The following is a 26,301-nucleotide window of genomic DNA, read 5'->3' as shown; positions in this document are numbered from 1 at the left end:
TTAAATGGTCTACATGCGTTGTGTTTAATCCCAGCAATATCACTTCACATTACAAGGTGTTTAAATGATGCTGGGAGTGCCTAAGTAGTTTGTCCAAAGTCGCGTGACTAGTAAATGGCAGAGCTAGGACTTTCCTGAATGCATGGCTAACCTACCAGCGTCCAGAGGTTGTTACAAATGAAAACTGCTCTGTTAGCGCAGGCAGAATCAGCTCATGGACACAAGCCTCTCCTTTTGTCCCCGGCTCTGTTCTGCACCACACACAGCCCCCTGTGCATACAGATGACCATGGCCTGGACAGCTAAGCTTTGTCCATGACTCTCCTAGATAGACATTCAGGCCAAGAAACGAGAACACCAGAGGCCCCTGGGGACTTAGGAATATTTGGGGCAGGCATTCTGGGGTCCTATGAACTAAGAGCATGGTCTAGAAAAGGGGGACAGGTATGGACTTCAGGTGAGCATGTCCCCTTGGAACCAAGGGCTTAGCTGCTAAAGGTTCTAGCAGGAGATGTGTTACCAGAACTCTGTTAACGCACCAGGATAAGCCACTACCCCACCCCACATCCCCAAGGTATAATGGAGTTCTTCTGCCTCGGGTCTATCTACCTGCTAAGTTTTTCCTCAGTTCTTTGCAGAGCCAAGCGATCTCTTTTCCCACTCATACTCTCCATTTACACAAACAGGCAAATACATGACTAATTCTTCAGGTTGTATTGAAGGCTAGCTGCACAAGTATGACACATAGCAAATGCTTAATAGATTTTAGTTATAATTGCTATTATGATTCCTTCATGATTTTTTTCATTCACAGAGGCCATTTTTTCTAATTTATTCATCATGCGAAGTAATTATTTTCTTTAAAATGTTTTGTTTCTGTAGGAAAATACTTTTGTGAAATGCTCTTCTGAGTTCTTCAGAGTAAATGTTACATTTTCTTCTCTTATTTGTCTCATTTTTTATGAGGCCAATCTACTATAAATGCAAATGTTTATTGAATGAAGACATAAATGACTACATCCTTCTCAATAATATTTTTAAATTGAGTTAGCAAATGAAGGCTGAAGTTATAATAATTTTTTTGAAAAAATAAAGCTCTGGGTTTAATGAATCGATATTAACCTTAGTCTTAATAGTAACCATACCATTAGATCTTTTTTCATTCTCTAGAAAGTGAAATTTGTTGATAGAATTTCTATGCAATAACAAAATTTTAAATTCCTATTAAATGTTCCAATAATGTTTCAAACTTGGTAGACTTCAACTTAAAAATCTCAAAGATATACTAATTTTTCAATGGTACATTTTAGAGTTACAAGAGTAATCTGTTACTGAAATAAGATAAATTATCTCAAGTATTACAAATGTCTGCAATATCGAATATGTTTCTTATTCCTTAACCCTAAAATATTACTACTAAAGGTTTAATTTACTCCACAGTCCACTTATTTCTATTTTTTCCCAAGGTTTAAACACATTTACTCAGTAAGGAAGAAAAGTACGTTATCCCCAATGATTTCTGAATTGCCTTCCCAAGCAAAGTCATAAAAACGCCTGCTCAGATAGCTGAGCTTGCTGAAGTATGTGCCTCCCATCAAGAGTGTTGCTAACTTTCCTCAGAGTTTTTGTTGGTTTTGAATTGCTTCCCATTAGCTAAATGCCTTTTTAGCTCTAAAACGACTCTATTGTCATTCCACTGGATCTTTCATGTTTTTTGTTGTTTCTATTATAACCTCTTTAAATAGGAAGAATCTTCTTTTCTTAATCTAACCATATGGTAGGAACACAGCTTTGTCGAATTCTAAATAACTGTCAGGGATTTGCCTGACTCTGCTGTCATAGTTCTATGGTCCAATGACAACAGAGAAAAGAAAGTAATTAATACCTTTTGGAGGAGATAGCATAAGAATAATACCCTAAAAGAAATGCCTTGTTTTCAAGAATGAACCTGAGACAGGCAGACTTCAGCCCAGAGACTGCTGAAGAGTGATGCGACACCCAGGAAATTATGTTCAGTTCATCTATTCCTATAATAAATACCCTATAATCACCAGTAATTTGCACCCACGTGAGCAGGCAGGTACACATATCAGAGTTTCCAAAACATACTCTGGTGGTAGGGAGTAGGGAGGGGCTGCAGGAAGAGGGGAGACTAGAAAATCTCCAGAGGGAGCTCATGGCAAATGGAGAACTTGGAGATCTAGGAAGCCTATACCTCTGCCCAGAAGCATGCTGCTTTGTCTTCTACTTTGTGGAACTGTCCTTTGCCATTAAAGAAACTTGTGTGTCTGTTGGAGACTCTATCAATCACATGGCTATGCTATTGTGACAAATGTATACAACTGGAAGTTAAAAACAAACAAAAACCCTCAAACAGGTTTAACCTAAGGGAATTTAATGCTCCATGTATCTAAAATATTCAAAAACATGTCTGACTCCAGAAAGAGCCCAGGTATATCTCCAGCAACCTGATTTTTGTGCCATGTTTCTACTCTGCCTACCTAGTGTCAGCTTCAATCAAGGACGATTCCTCATGGTTCTAAAATTGCTCTGACACTCCAAAGGTTCATACTTCCTCATTAGTAACACTAAGGGAAAAGAGAACCTATTTGTATTCACATTTCTATAAAAAGTCCTGAGATTCACTCTGATTGGAATAGCTTAGGTCACATTCCTACCTCGGATCCAAATACTATTGCCAAAGACTAGCTTAGAGGAGGTCATAGGGACCAAGCCCATATCTGGGTTAGAATTATTCTCTCTGAAACAACCCAAGCAGAAATCAAGAGCCATGTACACTGGGCAGTCATAAAATCCACTACATGAACAGCAACAAAAAAAAAAAATTTTCTCTCTCCCTCTGGGTATGTATTTGAGATGAGACTATATCATATTTCATATGAAGAATGTTCAAAACTGTGCTTAAAATAGCAGAAAAATTGGAAGTAACTTCAATATCCAATAATATAAAATCAGTTAAATGATTCATAGTATGTCTATATGATAAAATACTATATCAGCAGTTCTCAACCTGCTAATCTCAGGACCCCTTTATTTTAATATTCTTAAAAATTATTGAGGACCCAAAAGAGCTTTTGGTAATGTAGGTTATAGCTACCACTGTTTACCATTTTTAGAAGTTGAAACTGAGAAAATTTTTGAAATATGTATTAATTTGTTTAATAGCAGCAGTAAATCCATTACATGTTAACACAGTTTTCTGAAAAATCTGCCCAACAGTGAAAAAAGTAGCATTGTTGTCTGTTTTAACAGAAGTAACTGGATTCTCAGATCTGCTTCTTCGTTAAATCTGTTTCCATATGCTGTTCTGGCTGAGTATATGAAAGAAGTTTGACCTCGAACAGATATGTAGTTGGAAAAGGGAGAATTTTAATAGCCTTTCCAGATAATGGCAGACATTCTTCTTTGAAACTATACTCAAAATAGACAAGTATTAGTTTCTTAAAGATTGTTTGCAATGTGTAATCGGAAACCATATAAATTTCGCCCATGCATGATATTATAAGATCAAGTATTAATTATTTACAAAATATTGGTTCACTGTTATACAGACCTTCTAAATGTTGACAAAAATCATTATAACATGTAAAAAATAAATGAACAACCCTACCCATCCCATTAGAAAAGTCTGTTTTATGGGAAGCTTTCAAACTCCTAGTAGCAGAAACAAGTTTTCCAAAATGATAAATTTTGCTAGAAATCTCAAATTTTATCATTGGCAACAAATAATCATCAGTTTTCCTTGAAGCAAGATTCTGACTTTGTTCAGTTTTGAGACAATGTCCACTAAACACCCAAGTGTGAATAACCAATCATAATTTTTTATATATCATCCTTTTTAGTAAAAATGGCATTCCATGGGGGAAAAAAGCAACTAATTAGTTCACAAATCAAAGGCGTGCTTTCCCTGAGGATGACCATCAGACTTTGGCAGCAAAAGTGCTTTATGTGTACTTGTCATTTCATCACACAGAATTTGTGTGACAATAATTTGGTGTCAATGCCTTGACTTGCACTAAAGTCCCAGTGGTTTTACTCACTATCGCTTTGTACTCCATTGCAAATAACGACATACTACAAAAGGCAAATAATGTCTCCGTATTACAAAAATAGTTTTGTATTTGCAAATCCCCTGAAAGGTCCTTAGGGACTCCTAATGGTCTGCAGACCACACTCTGACAATCACTGTCCTACATAAAGCCACAAAACAAGATTCTGTGGAAGGCTATTTAATTACAGTAATGTTCAACATATATTCAAATGAAATATAAGTAACAACATGTTTACGTTTGACTCTCTAATTCTATTTCTAGAAAGCAGGGAAAAATGACAAAATCATCAATAGAAAAATGATTATATAAATTATAGTATATAACAGAATAGTATTAACTGTAAAAAAAAGTGAGATAGATCAATATATATTAACATGGAAAGGTCTTCATGACATATTAAGTAAAACAGTTTGTTGCAGAAAATTGCATACAACATGATCTCATTTGCATTTAAAAAATAACAATGTATGTGTAGATACACATGTAAAGGCATGTAGGTGCAAAAGAAATGACTAGAGAGCCATATACCAAATATATAATAGGAGTTACTTTCTGGTAGGGCTGGTAATGGGCTGTGAGGAAATAAGAATACGGGGACTTTGATGTTTTAAGCATAGCTTAAAAGTTTTACAAAGAAAATCCATTCCTGTATTATCCATGTAACAAGCTAAGGAAATAAGTGAATATAAAAAGTTTTGGCAGTAAACACAAAAGAGGTTGACTGATTATCTACTGGTAGGACTACTGGCAATTTTTATTTTCTTTTTTCACTTCTCTTGATTTTGTAGACAAACGTAATTCTTCTGGCAATTGCAAGCTTAACTAAAAAGACCCTTCTGTTTTGTTTTGGCCATTGATTTCTTGCTGGTATCAGCTAAGATCTCATTTCCTTTGACAAACCACGCAGGTAAATTTCTTTTTGAGGTTTCAGATGAAGTCTATAAGAAACAGAAAAGGAAATATTTGAACTGCTGAAAATGTGTGTCAATTACAAAAAAAAAACATGGATTACTGAATATACACTCCCCATCCTTCCTTTGTCAAATAAAACAAAAAATAGTGAGATCCACAAAACTTATTTCTAGATCAAAAAGTAAATAAATAAAAAAGATACAAAAATCACTGTATCATATCTTTAGGCAATTTACTTGCCATCCCGTTATGTATTTTTAGACACTCACTGGGGAAGGAAAGAAATAGATATTATTTCAGATCTATGTTCCATGGTGTATTTGCTCTGAGTTGACCAAAATAGTGAATTTAATGTTCTAAGGAAGGTATGTGCCTGGGCATGTGTGTGCACACTGATGCACACGTGTGCACGTGCACACACACACACACAAACACACAGAGTTATATTAAGCATCTGGAAAAGCATATAACTTCTACATCTACAATGGTAGACAGAATAGAAGAGTAGTTCATCATCACTAGTACCTTGCAGAATTACTGAGACATAGTAGATACTAAAAAATAATTGCTGAATGAATTCTAAAAATTGTTTTTAGTTTCATAGACTTTTGAGAATGTGAAAAACTAAAGATCCACTTCTGAGACAAAAAGACAAACATACACATGCATAATAACTGGCACAATTTTATTGGCCCATATGCCAAATGAAGTTTCAAAACCCTAGGTTAGAGTCCTGAAAAAAATTATTTTTAAAACCAAAGGCAGTGATTATATACTAAACAATCGGCACATGAAAAAAGTGAAATAGTTTTAAGTAGGTAAGTGTTCCATAAGCCTAAAATGATATACATTTGTGTTATCTGTTTGAACACTAGATCTTCAAAACTAACATGACAGAGAAAAAAACCTGGGAATCTAGCAGAGTTAATTTAGTTATTGGAACTATTTAAAGGACTGTATATGATAAGGTGACCTCATCTAAGTTATAGTGTATCTGCCAGCTTAAGATATAAAAGTATAATTTATTCCATTTCAAAAATGAAGACTATATCTATATTGTTCATTAATTGTTTGCTATATTTTATTAAATTTTCTATATTTAAAAATGGTTTCAAAATACTTAAGAATGGGTAAAAAGGTAAAACGTTCTTGGTAGAAAACTGTATAAACTTATGTTTAAAAAGAGGTAAAAATTGGTAGCTGTTCCAGCTTAATTAAAGAAATCTAGGACTATTCAAACTTCAGGAAAAGCTAAAAAAAAGAACTAAGATAGCGACTTTTCTCCCAAGTGCCTATTTCCTCACAGGCAAAAGAATACCATAAGAGATTAGATTTATATTCACTGTACAATACTGTAATGTTTGCCTTAGAAATAATAAAGATTAAGGATATAAAGCTGCACAGAGAAGACATCTGGATAGAGGAAAAATTGGACCAGAAATATTTATTCTTCCCAAAAGATATCAAGATCAAAATCCCCTGTAGCCACAGACAACTACAGCTGCTTAACAATTAGAGCTGGAACCCCTTGTGCCTTTGGAGGAAGGAAACCAGTTAAGATTATAACAAAGGGGAAAAGTAAAACAGAGCATGAAATCTGAACAGTAGGAGGGCAGAGGAAAAAACCATGTCTTTTGTTATTGTTCAATACTGTGGAATAAGCAGGGACTTTGAAACCAGACAGAACTAGGTTTGAGTTCTAATGGATCGCTTGCTAAATATATGACTTTATGAATGTTATTTAAGCCTCAATTTCTTCACAGAGTAAATGAGATTAACAGTATATAACATTACTAAGTTTGGAGAGTTAAATGAGAATATATGCAAAATATCAAAACATATTCTGATTTATTTGTGACACTCATTAATTGGTAGCTAATATCATTTAAAGTCTTATCTTCTTTAACATTCTATAGAATACGACCCTCGACATGTTTACTATAATTATAATAATGACTTTATTTCATTGAGAAAGGGAGAAAATGCTTATTTGCACAGAATGTATCTTTTGAATCTCAAGAATAAGTATCTGGAGAGACATTAGTTACGAAGTCTGGGTCACCTAGCAGAAACAATGCCTGTCAGAGATTACTGCCTTCATCAGTAAAAGACTAAAATTTGCAACAATTATAATAACATTATAAGGGGATATTTACATCTTTTTAATACTCCAAGTTCTATTAACGAACTGTTAAGATGAGCATAGAAAACATTAATTGGTTTGTTGATTCTATGTGCACATATATGTAAGCAAATAGAGAAATAGGTACATTATATTTGCATTTAATTTCATATAAAACCAAAATAAAGCTAAACATTTTAGTTATCAAGCCTGATGTATTTTGTCACGAAAACTATTTTATTAAATCAATTTTATCTGTAAATGAGAATCTGTAAATAAATCTTCTTCTGGATCACTGGATGGCTGATTCCAAGAAGTTAGTGAATTTCCGTGACTCTCATCCTTCAGCAAAAAATTGCAAGGACGTTTTCCATCAATCTTTAATATTTTTACAGAATACAAAATAGTTATAGCATGTACTATTTTCTTAGAAAAAAAATCTATGCTTAAAAAAGCAAAACTTAAGAAAATTCTAATTATTCTGAAGTACTGAATTTTAACAATGATTATAATAATATTACCCACAGGCATTTCTTTCTGAATATCTTAAAATTGTTTGTAAATAATATAGTATATTTTAATTTATATTGAAACTCAGTGGCAAGACAGGAAATATTGCACACTCTCTCTCTTAGGCAGTCAAGAAGAATAAGAAGGAAAAAAGTAATATGGGGAGAAGTTTCTAGGAAGATGGTGGAAACAGCAGCATAGTTTTTTAATTTATCTGAATCCCGGCATTAAAATAGATAGAACTAGATAGGAAAAGCAAAAATTCATCATCTCTATTTACAATGATAGTATCCTCAAGAAACCAAAACTAAAAGTAAGGACAAATTACCAACAGCCATAAGACCCACATGGTATAGCATCTGCATAGCAGAAAGCAGAGGCCAGCAGTGGGGTGCCTGAGAACAGACGAACCCCCAAAGAGCTCACAAGTAAGCATGATTAATTAATTAAAGAACAGCATCTGCAAGTGGAAGGGTTTTTGCCCAAGCCAATACCAGGTGACTGAAAGGAGTTCACAGTAATGCCTTAAGTGCCTAGAGCAGCTCGTTCTTTTGAACTCTCCTGAGTGGCTAATGCTGCCTTCCAAGAGAAGGCCCCACACTCAGAAGAAAGGCTAGAGTTAAATCAAAATCAAGCAGGACAGGTATAATAGGGACTAAGGGAAGAGAACATCCAGGTAAAAGTGGCAGAGTTGTCTATCTCATAAACCAAGTTTCCATATTTTGAACATTACACAAAAATAAGAGAAGAGTGAACTCGGTGAACTTGTAAAAACTATGCTGAAAGTGCAGAAAAACTAATTTCACATGAAAATGAGCAAGTTGAGAAAAGTATCAAGGTCAAAAAATCCCAGACACCAGAAAGACTTGCTAAGATACATAATAAAACAATAACCTCTGAAAATGAACTAAGATTGAAAAACATAATGAAAATGATTCAAAACATGATAGAATGTCATAAATCAATATCAGAAAAACTCAAAACTAAGTGAAAAGCTCAGGAAAGAATTAGAAATAAAAAGTAAAGTTTAAGAAAAGTTTCCTGAAATAAAAAAAAATTTTAAAATAATAAGAAAACTTTCGAGAATTTTTTAAAAATCTACATATTTAAAGAACCCACTGTGAAATTCTGTATACTGATTCAAAACTACCAAATATCAAGACATAATATTCCTCCATTAAACACAGGCATTATCAAGCCTCTAAATAGCAATCACAACAGTTGTAAATCTAATGATGCAAAACTAATACAAAGAAGCGCGGCATAGGGAACGCAGTTAGCATTAATATATTGTATAGGTGGAAAACCAGAGGAGAGAAGGAGCAATCTGGGGGATCGTTTTATAAACTATATAAATGCTTAACCAATGTACTGTATACTTGAAACAAAGCAAAACGAACAAATAGAATAAAAAAGAACTGTTAACACAGGAAAAAAAATACTTTGTTCTTTAAAAAAATGATTGTTCTGACATTATTCTTTATCGGAAGCCTGCCTCATAACGAAAAGATGAAATACACGAAGGGACACCACCAGGTCAGTAGAGGTGATGAATGTTAAGATAGGAAAGACCTTGAAACTCAGCCTCCAGCAGGCTCCACAGTATCTGAGTAGTTTTCTATACCTGGAGGCAGATGAAAGAAAAATGCTTCGGCTGACTCACTCACTTCTTAATCTGCTTCCCAGCCCAAATCTTCATTCCCCTAAATCGTAAAAAAAAAGGGTGCCACCCTTCCCCCAAAATCTCCCCACTCTGTCTTTGGTATCTGATGTTCTTTCAATAGATGAAAAGCAAAAATGCTAATGTGTGGTAAAATAATATTTTACTATAAATGTGCTTCGATATGTGGAAAAACTAAAAGTTACACCTTTTCCTGTATTAATAGGTAGAAGTTGGGAAAAAAATAAGGTCTAAGTCTCCTGGTACAGATTTCAGAAATAAAAGGTTGGGAATAGAAGACAAATCTCACTAACATCACCCAAAATGTATTTTCTTCAGTGTCCTTCTTATAGCTAGTTCGATTATCAAAATAATGTAAAGAGTTCCAATTAATCAAATTTCATTAGGTTATCCAGAACAAACTTAACTGAAGTACAGAATTAAATAAGACCATTTCTCTTATTTTTAAGGTATGGAGAAAAGGAGTTTAACTTGGAAATCCTGTAAAGATTATCTTAGAACTGAAATGGATGCTCCTAATTCTCTAATAAAATATTAGCAAACATCTACTACCATGCTAAATTTATCATCTAGAAACTAAAATAATTTGTAATTATTAGCTTTTCATAAATGTTTATCATGAAGTCATGTAATTTTAGACTTGGAAGATACTGAAGGCCAAATTTTCATATTTATACAATCGTTTAATAGAGCCACATTGTCAAATAATACTTATTCTCTGATTACTATTTTTCTCACACCACATGTAGATAATTTTCAAAGCATTCGACTTTAATAAAACGTACCATCTAAAATAATACTAAATTCATGGGTCTTTCTCTGATTTTGCAAAAGTGTAGTACAATATGATCAGGACCATGAGCAACAATTATCCTTATATCTGAGATACTTAATATAATAACAACAGAGTATGATGAATGACAGAATGACAGACAAACCAGTTTGAGAGGTATTTATAAAATAATTTGTTTTCATTTTCATTAATCATATAAACTGCCATATGCTTAAAGCCAGTATTAATTACGCCTATAAAAGAAAGAATTTCTGGGCTATATTAATTTATGATAGTGAAAAAAATACAGTATTCTAGTATTAGAATATGCAAATTAAACAAAGTGACACTTTATGAATATTCTACATATAATTAACGACTTGGTATTAGGGCTTACTTTTTCCTTGCTTCTCTTAGAACTTGAACAGCTCTCTTCAGAGTTGGGTAAACATCTCTTTTTGTTGGAATCACATGAAGGCTGGCATAACAGTCTGTTGTCACAATCTTTTTCCAGGATCGCAATTGCCATATAGATGAGGTACGTGTCAATGTTTTCAGGAACGAATATTCTAATTAGTTTAATTTTATTCAATTCTGTAAAGGATAAAAATATAAGATTTAAAAATAAATAACAGAACATTTTAGAAAATCTATGAGCTGGAAATAGTATAATATTTGTAGGAAAAAAAAGAGGAAGGTGGCCAAAGAAAATGTTCCTCTTTCAAATGCCAATAGCGCTAAAGAACAAAAATGGAGTAAAATGTGCCCCTCACTCCGGCACCACCTGCACCCTTTGGCAAAAGATCCAAAATCAGGTCAGTGCCATCGATTCTGCATAAATTATTTTTAAAAATGTCTTTTGTAGGCAGCCCTGAGAATCAAAGCTACAATTCCCAGAGTTGTTTCTAAAGAAATTATATATGCTTCAAATTCCAAGTATCAGTTACAAGTTAATTTTTTGAATATAACTTATTCTTAAAATAGAAGCTAATCATACTTATAAATAAAATGCCAATAAAAAGTATACTTGCAATGTATATTGTAATGTAATAAAACACATCAATTATTTAAAGCAGCTTAGAACCTATTCACTCATCTTCATGTAACTTATAAAACTGGTATGGTATCAAACATTTCTGACACCTGATTCGAATTAACGATCAGAAACTAAGTATTTTAAAATGATACTCAGAAAAGGTAGTCTTTAGATTACTCCAGGACTTCCAAAAAAGAAAAGAAAAGAAAAACTGCAGTTAAAAAAAAAACACACACAGAAAGAGAAGGTAACATAGCTAATAGATATTAATTAGGACAGTAAGCTATCTAATTATTGGGCTTGTACTCTTTCTAATTTAAAGTTTTAAAATGTAAAACTGATGTTAATCGAAACCTTGGAAAGATAAGATTACCTCTAAATGTAATAAAATCAACAATGTGACTATCATATCTATCAACCAAACTAAACTTTTATTTGTCCCTTGGTCATTATATTCTAACATTGAAATTCCACCATTTTTACTACTTCGTCATTTTAAACTAAGGAGTTTTCCTTTGTATGTATCTATCGTAATTTACTTTGAGTTACTTTTCATTTGTCTTCAGTTTTTCTTTGGGGGGAAAGAAAAAGTTCTGATGAAAATTATATTATACATATCTTTCCACATTTCTAGATTCTCAGAAGTGGGATTGCTTGTTCAAAGGTTAGACACATTTTATACTTTGATGTATATTGCTAAATATTTCTATAATTGTGTTGTCTAATATAAAAATCATTAGCCACATGTAGCTATTGAGCACTTAAAATGTGGCTAATATGGCTAAGAAACTCAATTCTTAATTTTAAGTAATTCTAATTAATTTTAAATTAAATTTAAAAACTGAAATGATTCACTTATCAGAAAAATTTTAAGTATGTTTGAAACTGGGTATCTTCATCTATTTTATTTAACTGTAAATTTTATAAAAGCTAAATACAGATCAAGTATTTCAAATTAAAATTTAGCATCAACATTGAGATGTGATATAAATGAAAAATATATAACCTATTTCAAAGGCTTAGTGCAAAAAAACTCATTAATATCTTAGTATAATTTTTGTATTCATTTATGTTGAAATAATATATTGTGTTAATTAAATTAGATAATTAAAATTATATTTGATTATTTTTGCTTCTTAAATGTGGCTACTAGAAAATTTTAAATTGCATATGTGGCTTATATTGTATTTCTTTTTGGATAGTGCTACTCTAGAGAAACCATACAAATCTTTCCATACTCTAGCCAACTAATACAAATATATTTGTATTAACATCACTTTCTTCTGTGGGTATTTAAATACTGGATAACCAAACTATACCTCTTTAGTTTCATCATACTGCAAATGTAAAATTCAGAAATGTATTTTTTGGGAACTATCCACACAATCTTGTCTTATTATAACATCATTAGCTAAATGAATTATTTTGAAAAGTAAAAATATTTTATTCTATTTGAAATTTATAATTTATTTCTAAATTATATATTTGAAAATTCTAATTTATTCCTAAAATTAGTGTCTTCTTTTCATAAAATTATAATGTATAACCATTTGCCTGTGGTTTTAAACCACTATTAATGATTTAATAAATGTTCTGTAAAAAGAATATATCATGGTATAATTAGAAAATTTATATATTTACTTACACATTTCTATAAGTACCCTTTATATTTTTACCTTACAATCATCCTATAATATATATGCAAATATAAGCCATCCTATAATATGCATATGCAAATAAGTAGCACATAGTTTTATAGATGCATTATTATTCTGCCCTAATTTTCCATGCAGGTAAATGCTGAAAATATCTATTGGAGAATAATATAATGAACACTGGCTGCACTCCTTCAGTACTTTAAAGGAGATCATATTACCCCTACTTTTCTGGCAGGTCCCTTGGAAGCCACCCTTAATTTTCCAGGCATATGCACATAAACAATGGGAAATGAAGTTATTCAAAATATTATCCAGGCACCTCATTAAATGCCTTGCTTAATTTATTATTAAGCATAGTTAGAATCTCGATTCCATAAAAGAAGTTTAAAATTATAAAAATCTGATAAAACTAAAAATAAAAGGTACAGAATCCCTTTAAATACTGTTTCAAGGACAAAATCTACTTAGCAAATAAGACAGCATAAAAATAATAGATATAATTTCTAAATTCACAAAGACTCTATTTTTAGGTATACTGTTATGTCATAATAAAATATAGAAAATTCTCAAGTCGGGATTGTGCAAAATTTAAATGTCGATCAAAAATTCACTAAAACAATGAATTATGTGATAGAGCTACAGTTGAGTAAAAGATGAAACATATCTGAATCATTAATATAGTATGTATTCCTTCATTTCTTACCGCAATTTATAACAACATTTTCTCCAACAGTTGGTATCAAGGAAAAACAAGAATTCAAAGTAAAATTTAACATCAGTAAATTTTATCTTATACATTATACACGTACAATCGAAAAAAATTTAGAGCTCATGGTTCTCATAATCAAAACTTTCTCAGTTTTGGCTCCTGAAGTAAATCACAACAATACACTTTTTCAAATTATATGTACCATCTACATACAGTATGTTGACAGAAAGATGAAATAAGTGTTTAACTTCAATTTAATATTTATCTTTGACTGAAAATTTATCTGCGATAAGTATACAATGGTAAAGATGCAGTTTTATTCACTAACGATTACAAATGTTTTCTCATCTCCCTGACATTTATTGAATCAGGTTATGCCATTACAAATAGAGATTTTTCGTGTATATTTATTCTGCTTGATATTTCTTAATTTAAGAAGTTATAACATAAGAAACTGAAATTGCTAAACTCAGAATGTATTAGATATAATAGAGAATATTTGTTAAGGTATTAAACTGAACATAATTAAGTACCTTTATTTTACTCATCAATTAGAGGTTTATAAACCCAAATCCTCTACAGGGGTCCTCAACTCATAGGCCACGGACCAGTCCATAGTCTGTTAGGAACCAGGCTGCACAGCAGGAGGTGAGCGGCGGGCCAGGGAGCGAAGCTTCATTTGTATTTGCAGCCACTCCCCAGCGCCAGTATCACCATGGTTCCACCTCAGATCATCAGGCATTAGATTCTCAAAGGAGCCCCGGTCCCTGGTACCAAAAAAGGTGGGGACCACTGCTCTATAAAGATTAGAAATTACGTAGTATAGTAAAAGAAAAACTTGCTCCATCATCAACCTTGACCTGATATTAAAGCAATCTGCAACTCTCTAGGCCTCAGATTCCTGTCTCTGAAACAGGGTGAGAGTAGGAAAATGAAAATATAATGGTTTCAAATTTCCTTTCCAGATTTAAAATTCTATAACTTTACAACTATATGGTTTAGAAAGCAAATTAGCACCACCTCGATTCTTCATCATAGCAAAATAAAATAGATGTTGTCAATACTTGGCTTAATAATAGAATCTTAAACCTTCCTCTACCATTTTCCCCTGCCAATAATGAATTAAAAGTAGAACATCCGTTCGATATCATTCAAGAATATTTGCCCAAGAATTCTTCAGTACTTGGGAAAAAAAGAGATAATCTGCCTGAATTATTGAAGTTGTTTCTATAAAATACAATTTTGAAACCTCCCTTCTGGTATACTTATTTGTGAACTTCACATTTCCTGATTTAGTTCCTAAAAAGGATAGAGTATAAAAATACTCACATTAAGAGAGTATATATTTAAGAAGTCATAAGATCTTACCATGTACTTCTTCAACCATCATCATCATATTCACTATCACTGCCATTACCGCCATTTACGAAATACAGTTGTTCCTGGTATCTGCGGAGGACTGGTTCCAGGATCCCATACTCAAGTCCCTTATATAAAATGATGTAGAATTTGCATATAACCTACACGTACCCTCCTATATACTTTAAACCATCTCTAGATTACTTACAATAACTAATACAATGTAAATACTATTTAAATAGCTGTTATACTGTACTGTTTGGATATCGACTTTCTGGAATTTTTTTTCTGAATATTTTTGATGTGTGGTTGGTTGAATCTGCAGATGTAAACCCAAGGATCCAAAGTGCTGACTGTATTTACCAAGTGCCAGAGCATTCTGTGAAGTAGCTAATTATTTCTCACGATTCTGTAATAAGAAAGGCAATATTATCCCTTCCTGTTTTATAAAGGAGGAAACTGAGGCTTAGGAAGAGTAGGAATTAGCCCAAGGTAACATAGCTCAGAAATGGTAGAGCCAAGATCGGAAACAGATCAGCTATAATCACAGCCTTCGCTCTTACTGACTAGGCTAACACCATCCATTGGTCTTCAGGGGTGAAGGCAGCCGAATGATAGCAAACGTGATTGTCAATAGGAAATAAACTGCACAGACTCAGAATACTGCCTACCATCCAATTGCTCATCAAAGACACACATTTCTCTGAGTTCTGAGAGACAATACATATGTAAAAGAAAAAATAATTCCAGGGGATTCTGGTTGAGAAGGCGTATGAATCTTTGACTATTTCATTTTGCACTTGAAAAATAGGGGTTTTATATGACCACAATTCTAATTCTACAAAGGATTTTCCTTCCTCTGCTTTAATTTCTAATAAAATGGCTGCTGAAGTTGGAAAGATTGGAATGTGACCAGGAGAGCTGGCTAGCTTTCTCATCAGATGACTCACTTACCTTGGATATTTTATCCCAGTCCAGGATTTGGTCCTCAGATTTTCAGATGTGGACATCTAATTTAACCTTAATAGAGTCATATTAACCAAATTCACAAAATGCCAATTTTTAATTTACAATTATGAATTCACCATTATCACATAGATTAGTACCCAGATCAGCACAAGTAGTGCATACTTTCTCTATAGACAGATCTACATTGGAAATCCAATGATAACCAGAAAGCTAAGAAGTGACAGAGAAGAATTTGTTGTTAACATGTTTTCCTCAAGAAAGTTCTTGACATAACTTATCAATGGGCCCTTAATATACTCGAAGTCTCATTGACTAGGATTAAAAATTACATATTTCTTTCTTTTAAATAGTTGGCAGTACAACTTTAGCATAGTAAAAAGAAAAACTTTAGTTCCCTGGAATTAACTTAGATGACCCCTGCCCAGACTTTCCTCTGTGTCTCTTCTTTTCCTGTGCTTCCATGGGTTAACCATGGAAGTGACAGAGATGTTCTTTCTTTCGACCTTTAATCAAGTTTTGCCTTGATTAAAGAATTAAGGCTGGCTGTTCAGGCAGCTTGAATTATCTTTATTGTGATCAATTAAGTACAGTATCGATTGTGCTTTCAAAGGGTGATTTTATTGCCCTTATTTCCAAATTTTGATGGGGAATCATACAGTTGTTCCCAGGAAGCGGGACAGAATTTGAGGTAATAAAAATTTAATTATTTGCACTGCAGCTTTGCAGATAAGGTTTTTTCTTTGTCCACTACTCTGTCTTAACAGTCTGAAAACATTTGTCAGATTTATTGAGTTATATAACATATCTAGATTTTTCCATCTAGGAGGAAAAATCCTCTAATGTACCTCATCCTTTACTTCTACAAAATGGATCATAATTTTAAAATAGGAATATTAAAAAATTTTCTGCAGGGCAAGCAAAGGGGCTTGATCTCCATGAGCACAGCTGGGGTTCTGCAGCAAAGTGACAAGAAGGAGAAACCCTTCTATGAGGCGCTCGGACAGCTTGGCCCACTTTCAATGCCACAGTGACAGACACCACTAATTGCAATGATTAGAAAGGCTATGTAAGTGAAACCAAAAACAAGGAATCAGAAAGATTTAGGGAAAAATAAGGAGTCAATAAATTTTGGGAAACGAATATGGAAAAAACTGTGTTTTTTTCCCAAGTGATGAGGTAGAAATTAGAAAAGGATGAAGTATACTGCTTTGAGATGAGTGTTTAAGTTGTAATCTGAAGCAGAAAAGAAAAACAAGAACTTCTCAGACTCAGACATTCCCCTGAGTGATAATGGGAAGAAAGATTGTTTTTTCTAAAACACAAAAAGCATTACAAAAGAAAAGTTTTTATAGTAGCATAAAGGATTGATGTTAAAGTGAAAATTAATAATGGTTGCTTGTTTACTTCATCTGGGTGCAATGACTCAAGTCATTAAGGCTGCAGACTAGAGTCATGGTTATCACCTGAGTTGATGGGAGGGTTTCGGATAATATCAGTAATAATCTTCTGAACCTCTGGAGTCAAGCCTGCTCGCTCCATATCGAGTGGGTAGCCAGCTTTCACCGCTTGGAACAAATGCATGCCAATCTCTGTGAGAGGCAGAATCCTGTTCTCAGCTACACTCTTCTAGAAAAACAGCAGCAAAACAACCAGTGAGGTTTTCTTTAAAGTTTCCACTGCACTGTATAAATAAAATGTCCAAAACCTTCAGGCAATAAATGTTCACTGAGAAATAAACAATGCATTAAACCTTCACTTAAACTTTATTATAACTACTTCTTTAAAACTACCCACATTATATAACTCCATAGGTTCTTCTTTGTATACATATTGTATGGAATAAAACAAAATCGCGCATTAGCTAAGAAATCTATCCTCATCCCTGTGCAATTATTCACTTTAAAAACCTATTAATGGCAGAGAGTAGCCTTTCTATGTAAGTCTAAAAGCTGTCACAATCTTTTGAAAATAGAGTAAACTGTAATCCAATATACTGTATATTTGAAATAATATACTGTACTTAAGCTACATGAATTTCCAAGAAGACAAACCCTGAAATACTTATAACACAGGCTCCAGATGCATTCTATAAAAGGTTCTCGAGAAGACTTTAATAGGTGTTTTAAATTGGTTCTATTCATAAAATAAATATAACCACAATTTAACTAGGGTTGTCATCATTTGCTCAGTATTGAATTTAACATGAATTGTGTTAAATTTAGGACATTACATATTTATGTAGCTTTCTCAACACAGCTCTAAATTCATTTAAGATATGTATTAGATAAAACAGTTTTTTAAACACTCAGAGTTTAGTCACTCAGCTCCAAATTATTTCATGATACTCTCTTTCAATACATCTTGAGAATCTTAATTTAAACTGTATTCATGTGAATGTTGCCACTTTCAGAGAATAGAGCATTTAAAACAATATTTTCATCCTTCAAAGGTAGGTTTTAAATTACTTTCATTAAATGTCTGCTCTTTTCTACTAAACAGTATACACCATGTGTACATAATATCAGGGTTATTTGATACCAGGCATCAAATTACTTAAAACTAATTGCATTATTGCTCCTGATTAATTAGTCCTTCGGCATGTTTAATTCTGTGGTTAACTGGCAAGACCCTGTCAGACTCCTGGGAGGTAGAGATAATTACCATGATAATACACAATAAAATACAACCAAATATTAGCAAAAGACATAAATGAAGATATACTACTCTTTGCATTTTTAACCATACGTTAATATAATACATGAAACCTCATATGATGACTGAGTATCAACATGCACTTAATTCAGAAAACTTGGAAACCATATCAAATTTTCTTAGTAACTATATTTAATTATAACACACATACATGGTCAAATTTTGTGTATATGACCATATTTAACATGTATGTCTAAGTTACAATTTAAAAGACTAAACTTAAATTCCTACATGCCATGTAATGTTTCAAAAATAGTACAATGGAATTATTGGGTTTCCTGTGTAATGGCTTTTGTACTTTTAATTAAGAAATCTGACTATCTAATGAGAACATCTATTAAGCAATTAAGACAAGCTATGAACTATTTATTCTTATTTATATTGGACATGAATCAGAATAAAAAGTATGTAATCTGGCCTAGTGGATGGAGACACAGAATGGAAAAAGCAGGCTCTGAACCATATAGCCTGCTCCAAATCAATTTAATATCATAGAGGATAGGAAATTCAATTTAGTTAAACTTATCTAGAAGCTTTATTCTGTTCCTATTCCACTAAGATATACTTTTTTATCCACAGTTTGTTTTTCACACTGTTCTGCAGCTTCCTTTTTTTCTTAATAATGTATCTTAGATATTATTTCTTATAAATATATATACCAATTATTTTTAACTGTTAATCTGATTTTTTTAAAACAGTCTTAAAATACACTGCTTTATATATGTGTTTATCAGTTCCTCTACCTGATACAACCTCTATAAGATAATCATAGTCAAACTATACTTGTTTTTACTTGACAGAGGTAGACTTATCAGAAAAAGAAGAGAACATTCTGTTCCAAAACTAAATATAAAACAAAACAACATAAAATATTATAGGATTAGAAGAAATTTATCGCATCAAAACCTTAATATTGAAAAGCTGATGAAATATATATTTAGATAAATTTTAAAATTCCCTCTAACTTGAAAGTAACACTTACCATGGACATCTTTTTTTCTTGGAATAAAGAATATGTGATGGCCACAGATTGTGAAAGTGGGCATGCTGTGTTTTTTGCTGCCAGACTTTTCTTCTGTTCTTCTTGAGGCTTTGAACTTGAAAAGAGGTCTGTCTACAATATTTTAAATGTAGCACAAATGATTAATAACAATATCAAAATGACAACAAGTAGACTATCGATATAATTATTAAGCATTAGGGGAAAAAATTACACAAAACCTCTAAGGAACAGTCAAAAATTCCTTTCACGAGGAGCTCAAAAAGGTTTTTTATTGTTGTTGTTTTACATATTGATTTAAAAGGGTAAAATAAGGCTAACGGGAATAATTTTTTAATAAATATTTATAATAAACACGATTATAGAAATAGAAATTCCTAGTCTTCTCTTTAGCCAGTAAGAGAGAACAAAAATGAACTATAATGTGGACCATCCTACCTCTAAATAAGTCCCCTAAACCTCTGGAAGTGAATACTGAATGAATAAAAAGAATTAATATTCATATTTAGGTACTATAACCACAAATTCTGCTAATATGTCATAAGTGAATATATCGTAACTATATACATATAGTTTAAAAAGATACACTTGGCTTTAAATTTGAAGCATTATGTAAATTCTTAAATATGGTTGTTTAAGATGTCTGAAAGAAAAAATACAGGGGGAAGGACTGAACAATAAGATAATGAAAACATACTGGAATTTTTTAAAGCCTGAAATAAAGGTAAAGACAAAGTGATAGTTATGATAGAATGACATGCTGTATTATTAATACAGATATGTGAATTGTTTCTCTCCAAAATGCCGACTTTACCTTCTAAAACACAAGAATGAATACTAAATTAAAATAATTAAATCTAACAGAATCTGGCTTATTGTAACCCACACTAGTCCATTCCTACCCTTAACAAAAGGTGAGTCTACGGCAAAGTTCAGATACCTGGACAACCGCAGCATGGTGAATAGAGAAGCCAAGCAACACCATAAGACCTAAGATCTACAGGTTGTTACTAGGCTCCCCTAGATTTTCCAGGAAGAACACTGTTTAGTAAATGAAAATGAAATGTTTTCATCTGAGATCTTAGCATGGTCAAATTTGCCCTTAAATTTCTAGGAATGCCTAAAATTAACTCCATTAGCCAGAGTGCTGAGGATTAAAGTGTAGGCTATACCTGGAGGCAACAATGGGATACCTCCTCACCAAGGCCTTGGAGATGTGACCACTGTGAGTTACACTGGCAAATCCATAAAGATTTTAGGGTTTATGGGACAAAATCATTATATCATCTATAAATGTGTGACTAAAGGGTTTGGGAACATCCAAAACACTCGGCAAAGTAATATGAGAATAATAATCTCGAGAAGGTAGGGCTAGAATATGAGCCTAACAAACAATAATCTAATCAAATCATGCTCTCTGTAGATAAAAGACTATATGAATAGACAGTGATCAATTACTGAAACATGTAAATAGAAAAGACGGAAAAACAAAAGTAGGCAATGCCACTCTTCAGCTGAGAAGATGTCTTGGCTCAGCTCACTAGATTTGAATATTACAGTTTCTTTGGCAAGTAGTGTATGAGAATGCCTCAACCTGCCTTTGTTGCTGAGAGACTAGTTCAGACACTATCAGAATTTCCCTTTCATATTCTCAGCTCACTAAACAACTTTCAGATAAGCCAGTTTCCTATATACCTTCTTCTATAGAGGAAAACGCACTGATTGGGTCAAGTGAAACTTTCCAGTTGTACGTCTCACTATAAATGAATTTGCACTCTCATGTATACATATTTACATACATATACACACTATATATAAAACTAAGTTCAAAGAGGATATTGCAATCTACTCCCCAAAACGCAACTATTCCATGACAACACCTATCGACTTCCAGGATTTCAAGCACGAGGATGGAAGCCCTAGCCTAGACCATGACAAATGCCACAGTATGAGCAGCCAGCCAGGCTTCCCCAGAAAATATGTGTTACATCCTGATGCATGTTTTCTAGAAAGTGCAATATAGAGTTATTCTGAAGCTTTAAAACAGAAACAAATGTAATACCTGGCTATGTTTTATTTAGGGGTATTATATGCTCAGAACACCAAATTCCTACCATTAGGGTTATTTAACTGGATTTATATTTTGTATTAATGAGAGAGTATAGCACTGATATTACCCCATATGCAAAGATATGCCAAAAAGGTTTTTATCCTTGGGTCAGATAATTCAAATTCTAAAATTAGGTATCATACATATGACATAAAACAAATCAACCAGAAATATTTCTATTTTTCACCAAGCAGTAAACCAATAGTAAACTAATATAATTTTTAAAGTTCTTGAATGATAGGATATGGATATAAAAAATAAAGTTAATTCCCAAGAAAAGCTCATAAATATTCTTCTTTATATAGCAACACATAATATAATGGACCACAATAATAACCTTACTAAAATGACACCAATTATTATTCATCAAGGAACTAAGCTCTAACTTTTTAAATTTGTTATAGGTGTTACTAATGATTACAGAATGTATGCTGTTTTGATCTATATTTTATGTATAATTTTTTTAAAAAAACAGCTGTCCATCTCTTCTGAAGCTTTTTTAAGTAGCTACCAACTATGAATTCATCTTTGAAGGGGTGAACATTTTAAAAACAAAATTCTCATAAAATGGTTTTCTATAAAATGATTTTAACATTTTTCCTAAGTTTTAATGGGTTTAATACCCACATCCTCATATTTCAAAGTTTTATTTTGACATTTTAAGTAACTGTATTAAAAGTTTAATGAAAGTGACGAACAAAGCTAGCTTAATACACATTAAAGTTTATTAATTTACTTCTTTAATAAATGGTTTCAATTTGCAGAATAGTCCAGGCATAATTCCTAACCACATAAATCAGCAGTCACTTTCTCTAACCAGAAAGTTCAAAAAGTTTCATATTTATCCTTTGGAGCATTGACATTTTGCTCTAATTCAATTTACTCTCCTGAAGAGGTGTTGGAAGGGATAAATCTTTCACTATTAAATAGTACCACTAATTCATGAAAGAAGACTATGAAAGAAGATTCTATTATCCAGTATCCAAAGAGATAAGTATGGTATTATCAAATTATTAAAAAATTATAATTTCATTTTCAAAATATTCAATATGAAATACAAGGAATTTTCATGTGTCTTGTATAAAAGTATAAAAAGAAAATTTTAAGTTGCTAAAGATAATCTGTATCAAAAGAGGGAAATGTTACACACAAAAAGCAGAAGAGTTTTCTACTTAGAGAATGATTCCTAAAGTGGGATCCAATCACCTTCTGTGCTGGAATACACAGCATAGTGGAGTTTGAAGAGAGAAACCTTGTGGAAATGTTCAGATGTGGAGGGCAAAAATAAAAGGATAAGAAGAAAATACTATTCAGACTGAAGAGAATACCATGAAACCTACTTAATATGAAAACACAGCATGACTGGAATACCAGTGTAATGAAGAAATACAACAGACAATTAGAAAAACAAAGTGGCTGGGATCCTTACCAACTAAAGCAAGGATAACTTTGCAGTTTTAATTTCTATCTACATTTGAAAGTAAAATAATTTATCAACCTAAAATACAGGATTTATTCAAATATTAAAACAGAAACTCCCAACAAAATAGAAAGACATAAATTGCCTGGACAATTACTGTAGCATCATCTTAAAAATTAGGTAACTGGCATGTTCGTATAACTGATTTACAATAGAAACCATTGGAATTCGTTTTCTAAGTATCCAGTGTGGAAATGAAAATAAAGGGAGAAAATGTTGCTTTTGAAGGGTGTTTTTGAAATTATTAAAAATGTTTATTCTCTCATAACTCCTGCAAACCACAGTATTTTACCTTAACACCTTTTACTTGACAGAAATGTTTGATGACTTCCAAGAGAGGGACCAACATAACAGCTTTGCCCTCGGAAACACCATCGATCCTTTTCACATTTTCAACTGTAGTTGGTCTGTCATTTAAAAAAAATTTTAAGTCAAGAAACCACTGAAACATTATCACTCCAGCAGCATAACTGTTTAGCTTCATAGTAAAACTCAATAAACATGTTTTTTCTGACACCAAAACAATGTATAATACAAGTAACATCATTTTATAATGGCTTTCTTTGCTTTCCACCATTTAAAGATTTGCTGTTTAGCAATTTATGAATACAAACTTTGTGAATAAAAAATTTTAAGTAAATATATTAAAAGTTTAATTAAAGTGGTGAATAACAAAGTTGGCTTAATACACATTAAAGTTTATTAATTTGTTTCCTTAATACATGGTTTCAATTTGTAGAATAATACTACCTGGTAAACAGGTCATCATCATATGTACTACTCTATGACTGATTTATCATTATTATTATTTTTATAGAAATGAAAAGAAAAACTATGAGGTACTAAGGACAACTAAGAGGTTAAGAAACTCAGAAGAAATATTCAGTATTTAAAAAGTGTTTACCCATAACAATAAACCTAACTACTTTAGTCTTGTAACTCAATGTTTCTTATTATGTCCAATATCCAAGAGACTGTTTGATGTCTTCTTTCTAACAATCTGCCAATTTAATGATTACTCCTTTTCCTTTAAATATCTTCATGGAATGTTAAAATGCTGTCTGCATATTTTTAATGAAATAATTATTATAAGATATAAGCACTATGTAATATTATTAGAAAATTCCACACTAATAAAACATCCCTTGGATGAAATTTAGTGACTTAAGTATAAGAGACAACTAAAATTACCAAGAAACTATACTTTGGAAATAATCTCTTCTATATATTTAATGACCACACAGTGCTTATTAGGCATTCTGTTAGGTGCTTTGGAAGACACTAAAAGATGAGGTACATTATATCATTATTCACAGAGTTTAAAGTCTAGAACATCTAGTATATATATGTCAATAATAACATAAATAAATAAATAAATAAATAAATAAATAAATAAATAAAGCACTGTGATAAGTGCCATATGAACATCTTCAAAATTTATATTTATTTCAAAGTTCTTTATGAATACCAAATAGAGGAATTACTTTGCTCATAAGAACATAGAAGACTTCACAGAGAAAATAATAATAAAGCCAAATCTTGAAGGATTTCCTAATAGGAGTTTTGGAGACTCAAGGAAACTATAGGGCAGAAGCAACATTGTGAATAAGCATGTAGAAACTGAAAAGGGGTCTTCAATAAATGGTGAAAAACCTAAGTAAGATAAACCATTTAAAATTCTGTGATATAGATGAAAAAGTGGGTTTAAGTCCATAAACGTAGGGCCTTAAGTGAAATAAATTAAGGAGGTGGAAGCTAGTTAGGCAGAAGTGCAACATGATAAAGATTAATTTGGTATTTACGTGTGAGATGAAAGAGAAGGAGGGGGGTCGGGTAGGCACAGGCTGAGGAAAGAGTAACTAGTTAAAAGGCTTTCGCAATAGGCCAAGAGTAACGGTCTGAATTAATATGGTGTTACGAGAAAGCGGGAGGAAGGCACAGACAGACATACAAGGACCATTTAAGTGAAAAAGTCTAAAAATTATTTAAATAGGAGGAAGAAGGGGATATATGCTAGAGGAGTGAAAATAATATTAGAGGCTTTAAGCATGCATTATTGGGAACATCATAATATGGCTAACAAAAACAAAGAATTCAGAAAAAAAAGTTTTGGCATTTGTATGAAATGCACTTATGGAGGGTTAGTGGATAATGACTGAGATTTTTTTATGTACTAGATCTGATTGTTGAAAACAGTTGGTTTTCATTCACATAGAAACATGGGACTAAAGCTCAGTAAAGGGCTTGGTAGCAGCATGAGAGATTTGGGAGTCAACAACAGATGTGACAGATGTCATAGCCAACAGATAAGTTTTACAAATCTATTACATTAAAAGAAAATTAAGTTAAAATATAAACAAATAGATGGCTTACCTTATTTTGGCCATATCCACCAGTATCTTATTTGTTGCCAGAATAGCTGGAGGAACATCCACTTGACAGGCATGTTTCTGCCTACTTTCTACCAATTTGCCATATAACATAGTCTGAACGAAGAACAAAGAAACAACTTAACGTTTTGAAAAGTATACTTAGAAAAATCCAATCCTTTATTTTTAGAGTTTCTGATACTATTTTCCTTTAGGATGAAAAATAAACTGAACACTATCTCGGACTCAACTAAAGAACAATTTTTAAAATGCTGGCAGCGGCATTTTAAGCATGCATAAAATCATAATTATCCTCTCAAAAACTAACTGCCTCTTTATAAATGCCGTACCTGAGTCTCCTGCTCTTGAGATGAAATAACAAGTTCTGAGGAATTGTAAGATTTTCCTGGTGATTGCACCATGATGCTAAAATATTTAAAAGAAAAAAATTAATAAAAGCTTTTCTTTCTCCAAATTCACTTTTTAATTCACCCCAAAATGAGAATATTTCCAAGTCTATATACTAACATTTATTCTTCCCAATACCAGTAAGCCAATGTTACTTATATGACAGTCTAGATTTGAAACATTTTGGATCAAGTATATCCATTATAATGGTAAAGTTAAAACTGTAATTTGAGTTTCGAAATTGGTGTACTTAAGATCAGCATTTGCCCCATCCTCCTCATCAACCAAATGCTGAAGGAAAATACTCCTTATCTGTATGAAAGTAAAATAACTTTTTTTTTTTTTACCCAAGATGGATACAATCTATTCCTCACTGTGATAGCACTATTTGTGTGTGTGTGTGTGTGTGTGTGTGAGGAACA

At 32.3% G+C, this 26,301-nt stretch overlaps 1 protein-coding gene across 8 annotated transcripts in view; it reads right to left on the bottom strand.

Moving 5' to 3' along the window:
• Positions 1-3,163: 3,163 nt before the first annotated feature.
• Positions 3,164-26,301, bottom strand: part of WRN (WRN RecQ like helicase) — a 109,802-nt gene continuing 86,664 nt past the window's right edge. For 4 of the 8 annotated variants that reach the window (XM_036228715.1, XM_036228716.1, XM_036228719.1 and 1 more), the window contains 8 exons: positions 25,822-25,897; positions 25,476-25,588; positions 23,395-23,509; positions 19,495-19,626; positions 17,264-17,426; positions 10,467-10,663; positions 7,362-7,484; positions 3,164-5,010 (listed from right to left, as the gene is read on the bottom strand). In XM_036228715.1, coding sequence (XP_036084608.1) covers positions 4,891-5,010; positions 7,362-7,484; positions 10,467-10,663; positions 17,264-17,426; positions 19,495-19,626; positions 23,395-23,509; positions 25,476-25,588; positions 25,822-25,897 — 1,039 coding nt within the window. In that variant the 3' untranslated portion in view covers positions 3,164-4,890. Of the gene's footprint in view, positions 5,011-7,361; positions 7,485-10,466; positions 10,664-15,785; positions 17,427-19,494; positions 19,627-23,394; positions 23,510-25,475; positions 25,589-25,821; positions 25,898-26,301 lie in introns of those variants that run through there. The other 4 variants (XM_036228717.1, XM_036228718.1, XR_004953360.1 and 1 more) reach the window with 4 other exon arrangements.

Source organism: Rousettus aegyptiacus, unplaced genomic scaffold (assembly GCF_014176215.1).
Source record: "Rousettus aegyptiacus isolate mRouAeg1 unplaced genomic scaffold, mRouAeg1.p scaffold_m13_p_11, whole genome shotgun sequence".
Classification (NCBI taxonomy): Eukaryota; Metazoa; Chordata; class Mammalia; order Chiroptera; family Pteropodidae; genus Rousettus; species Rousettus aegyptiacus.
The sequence above is the reverse complement of the archived record's forward strand: the minus strand, read 5'-3'. Positions and strand labels throughout refer to the sequence as shown.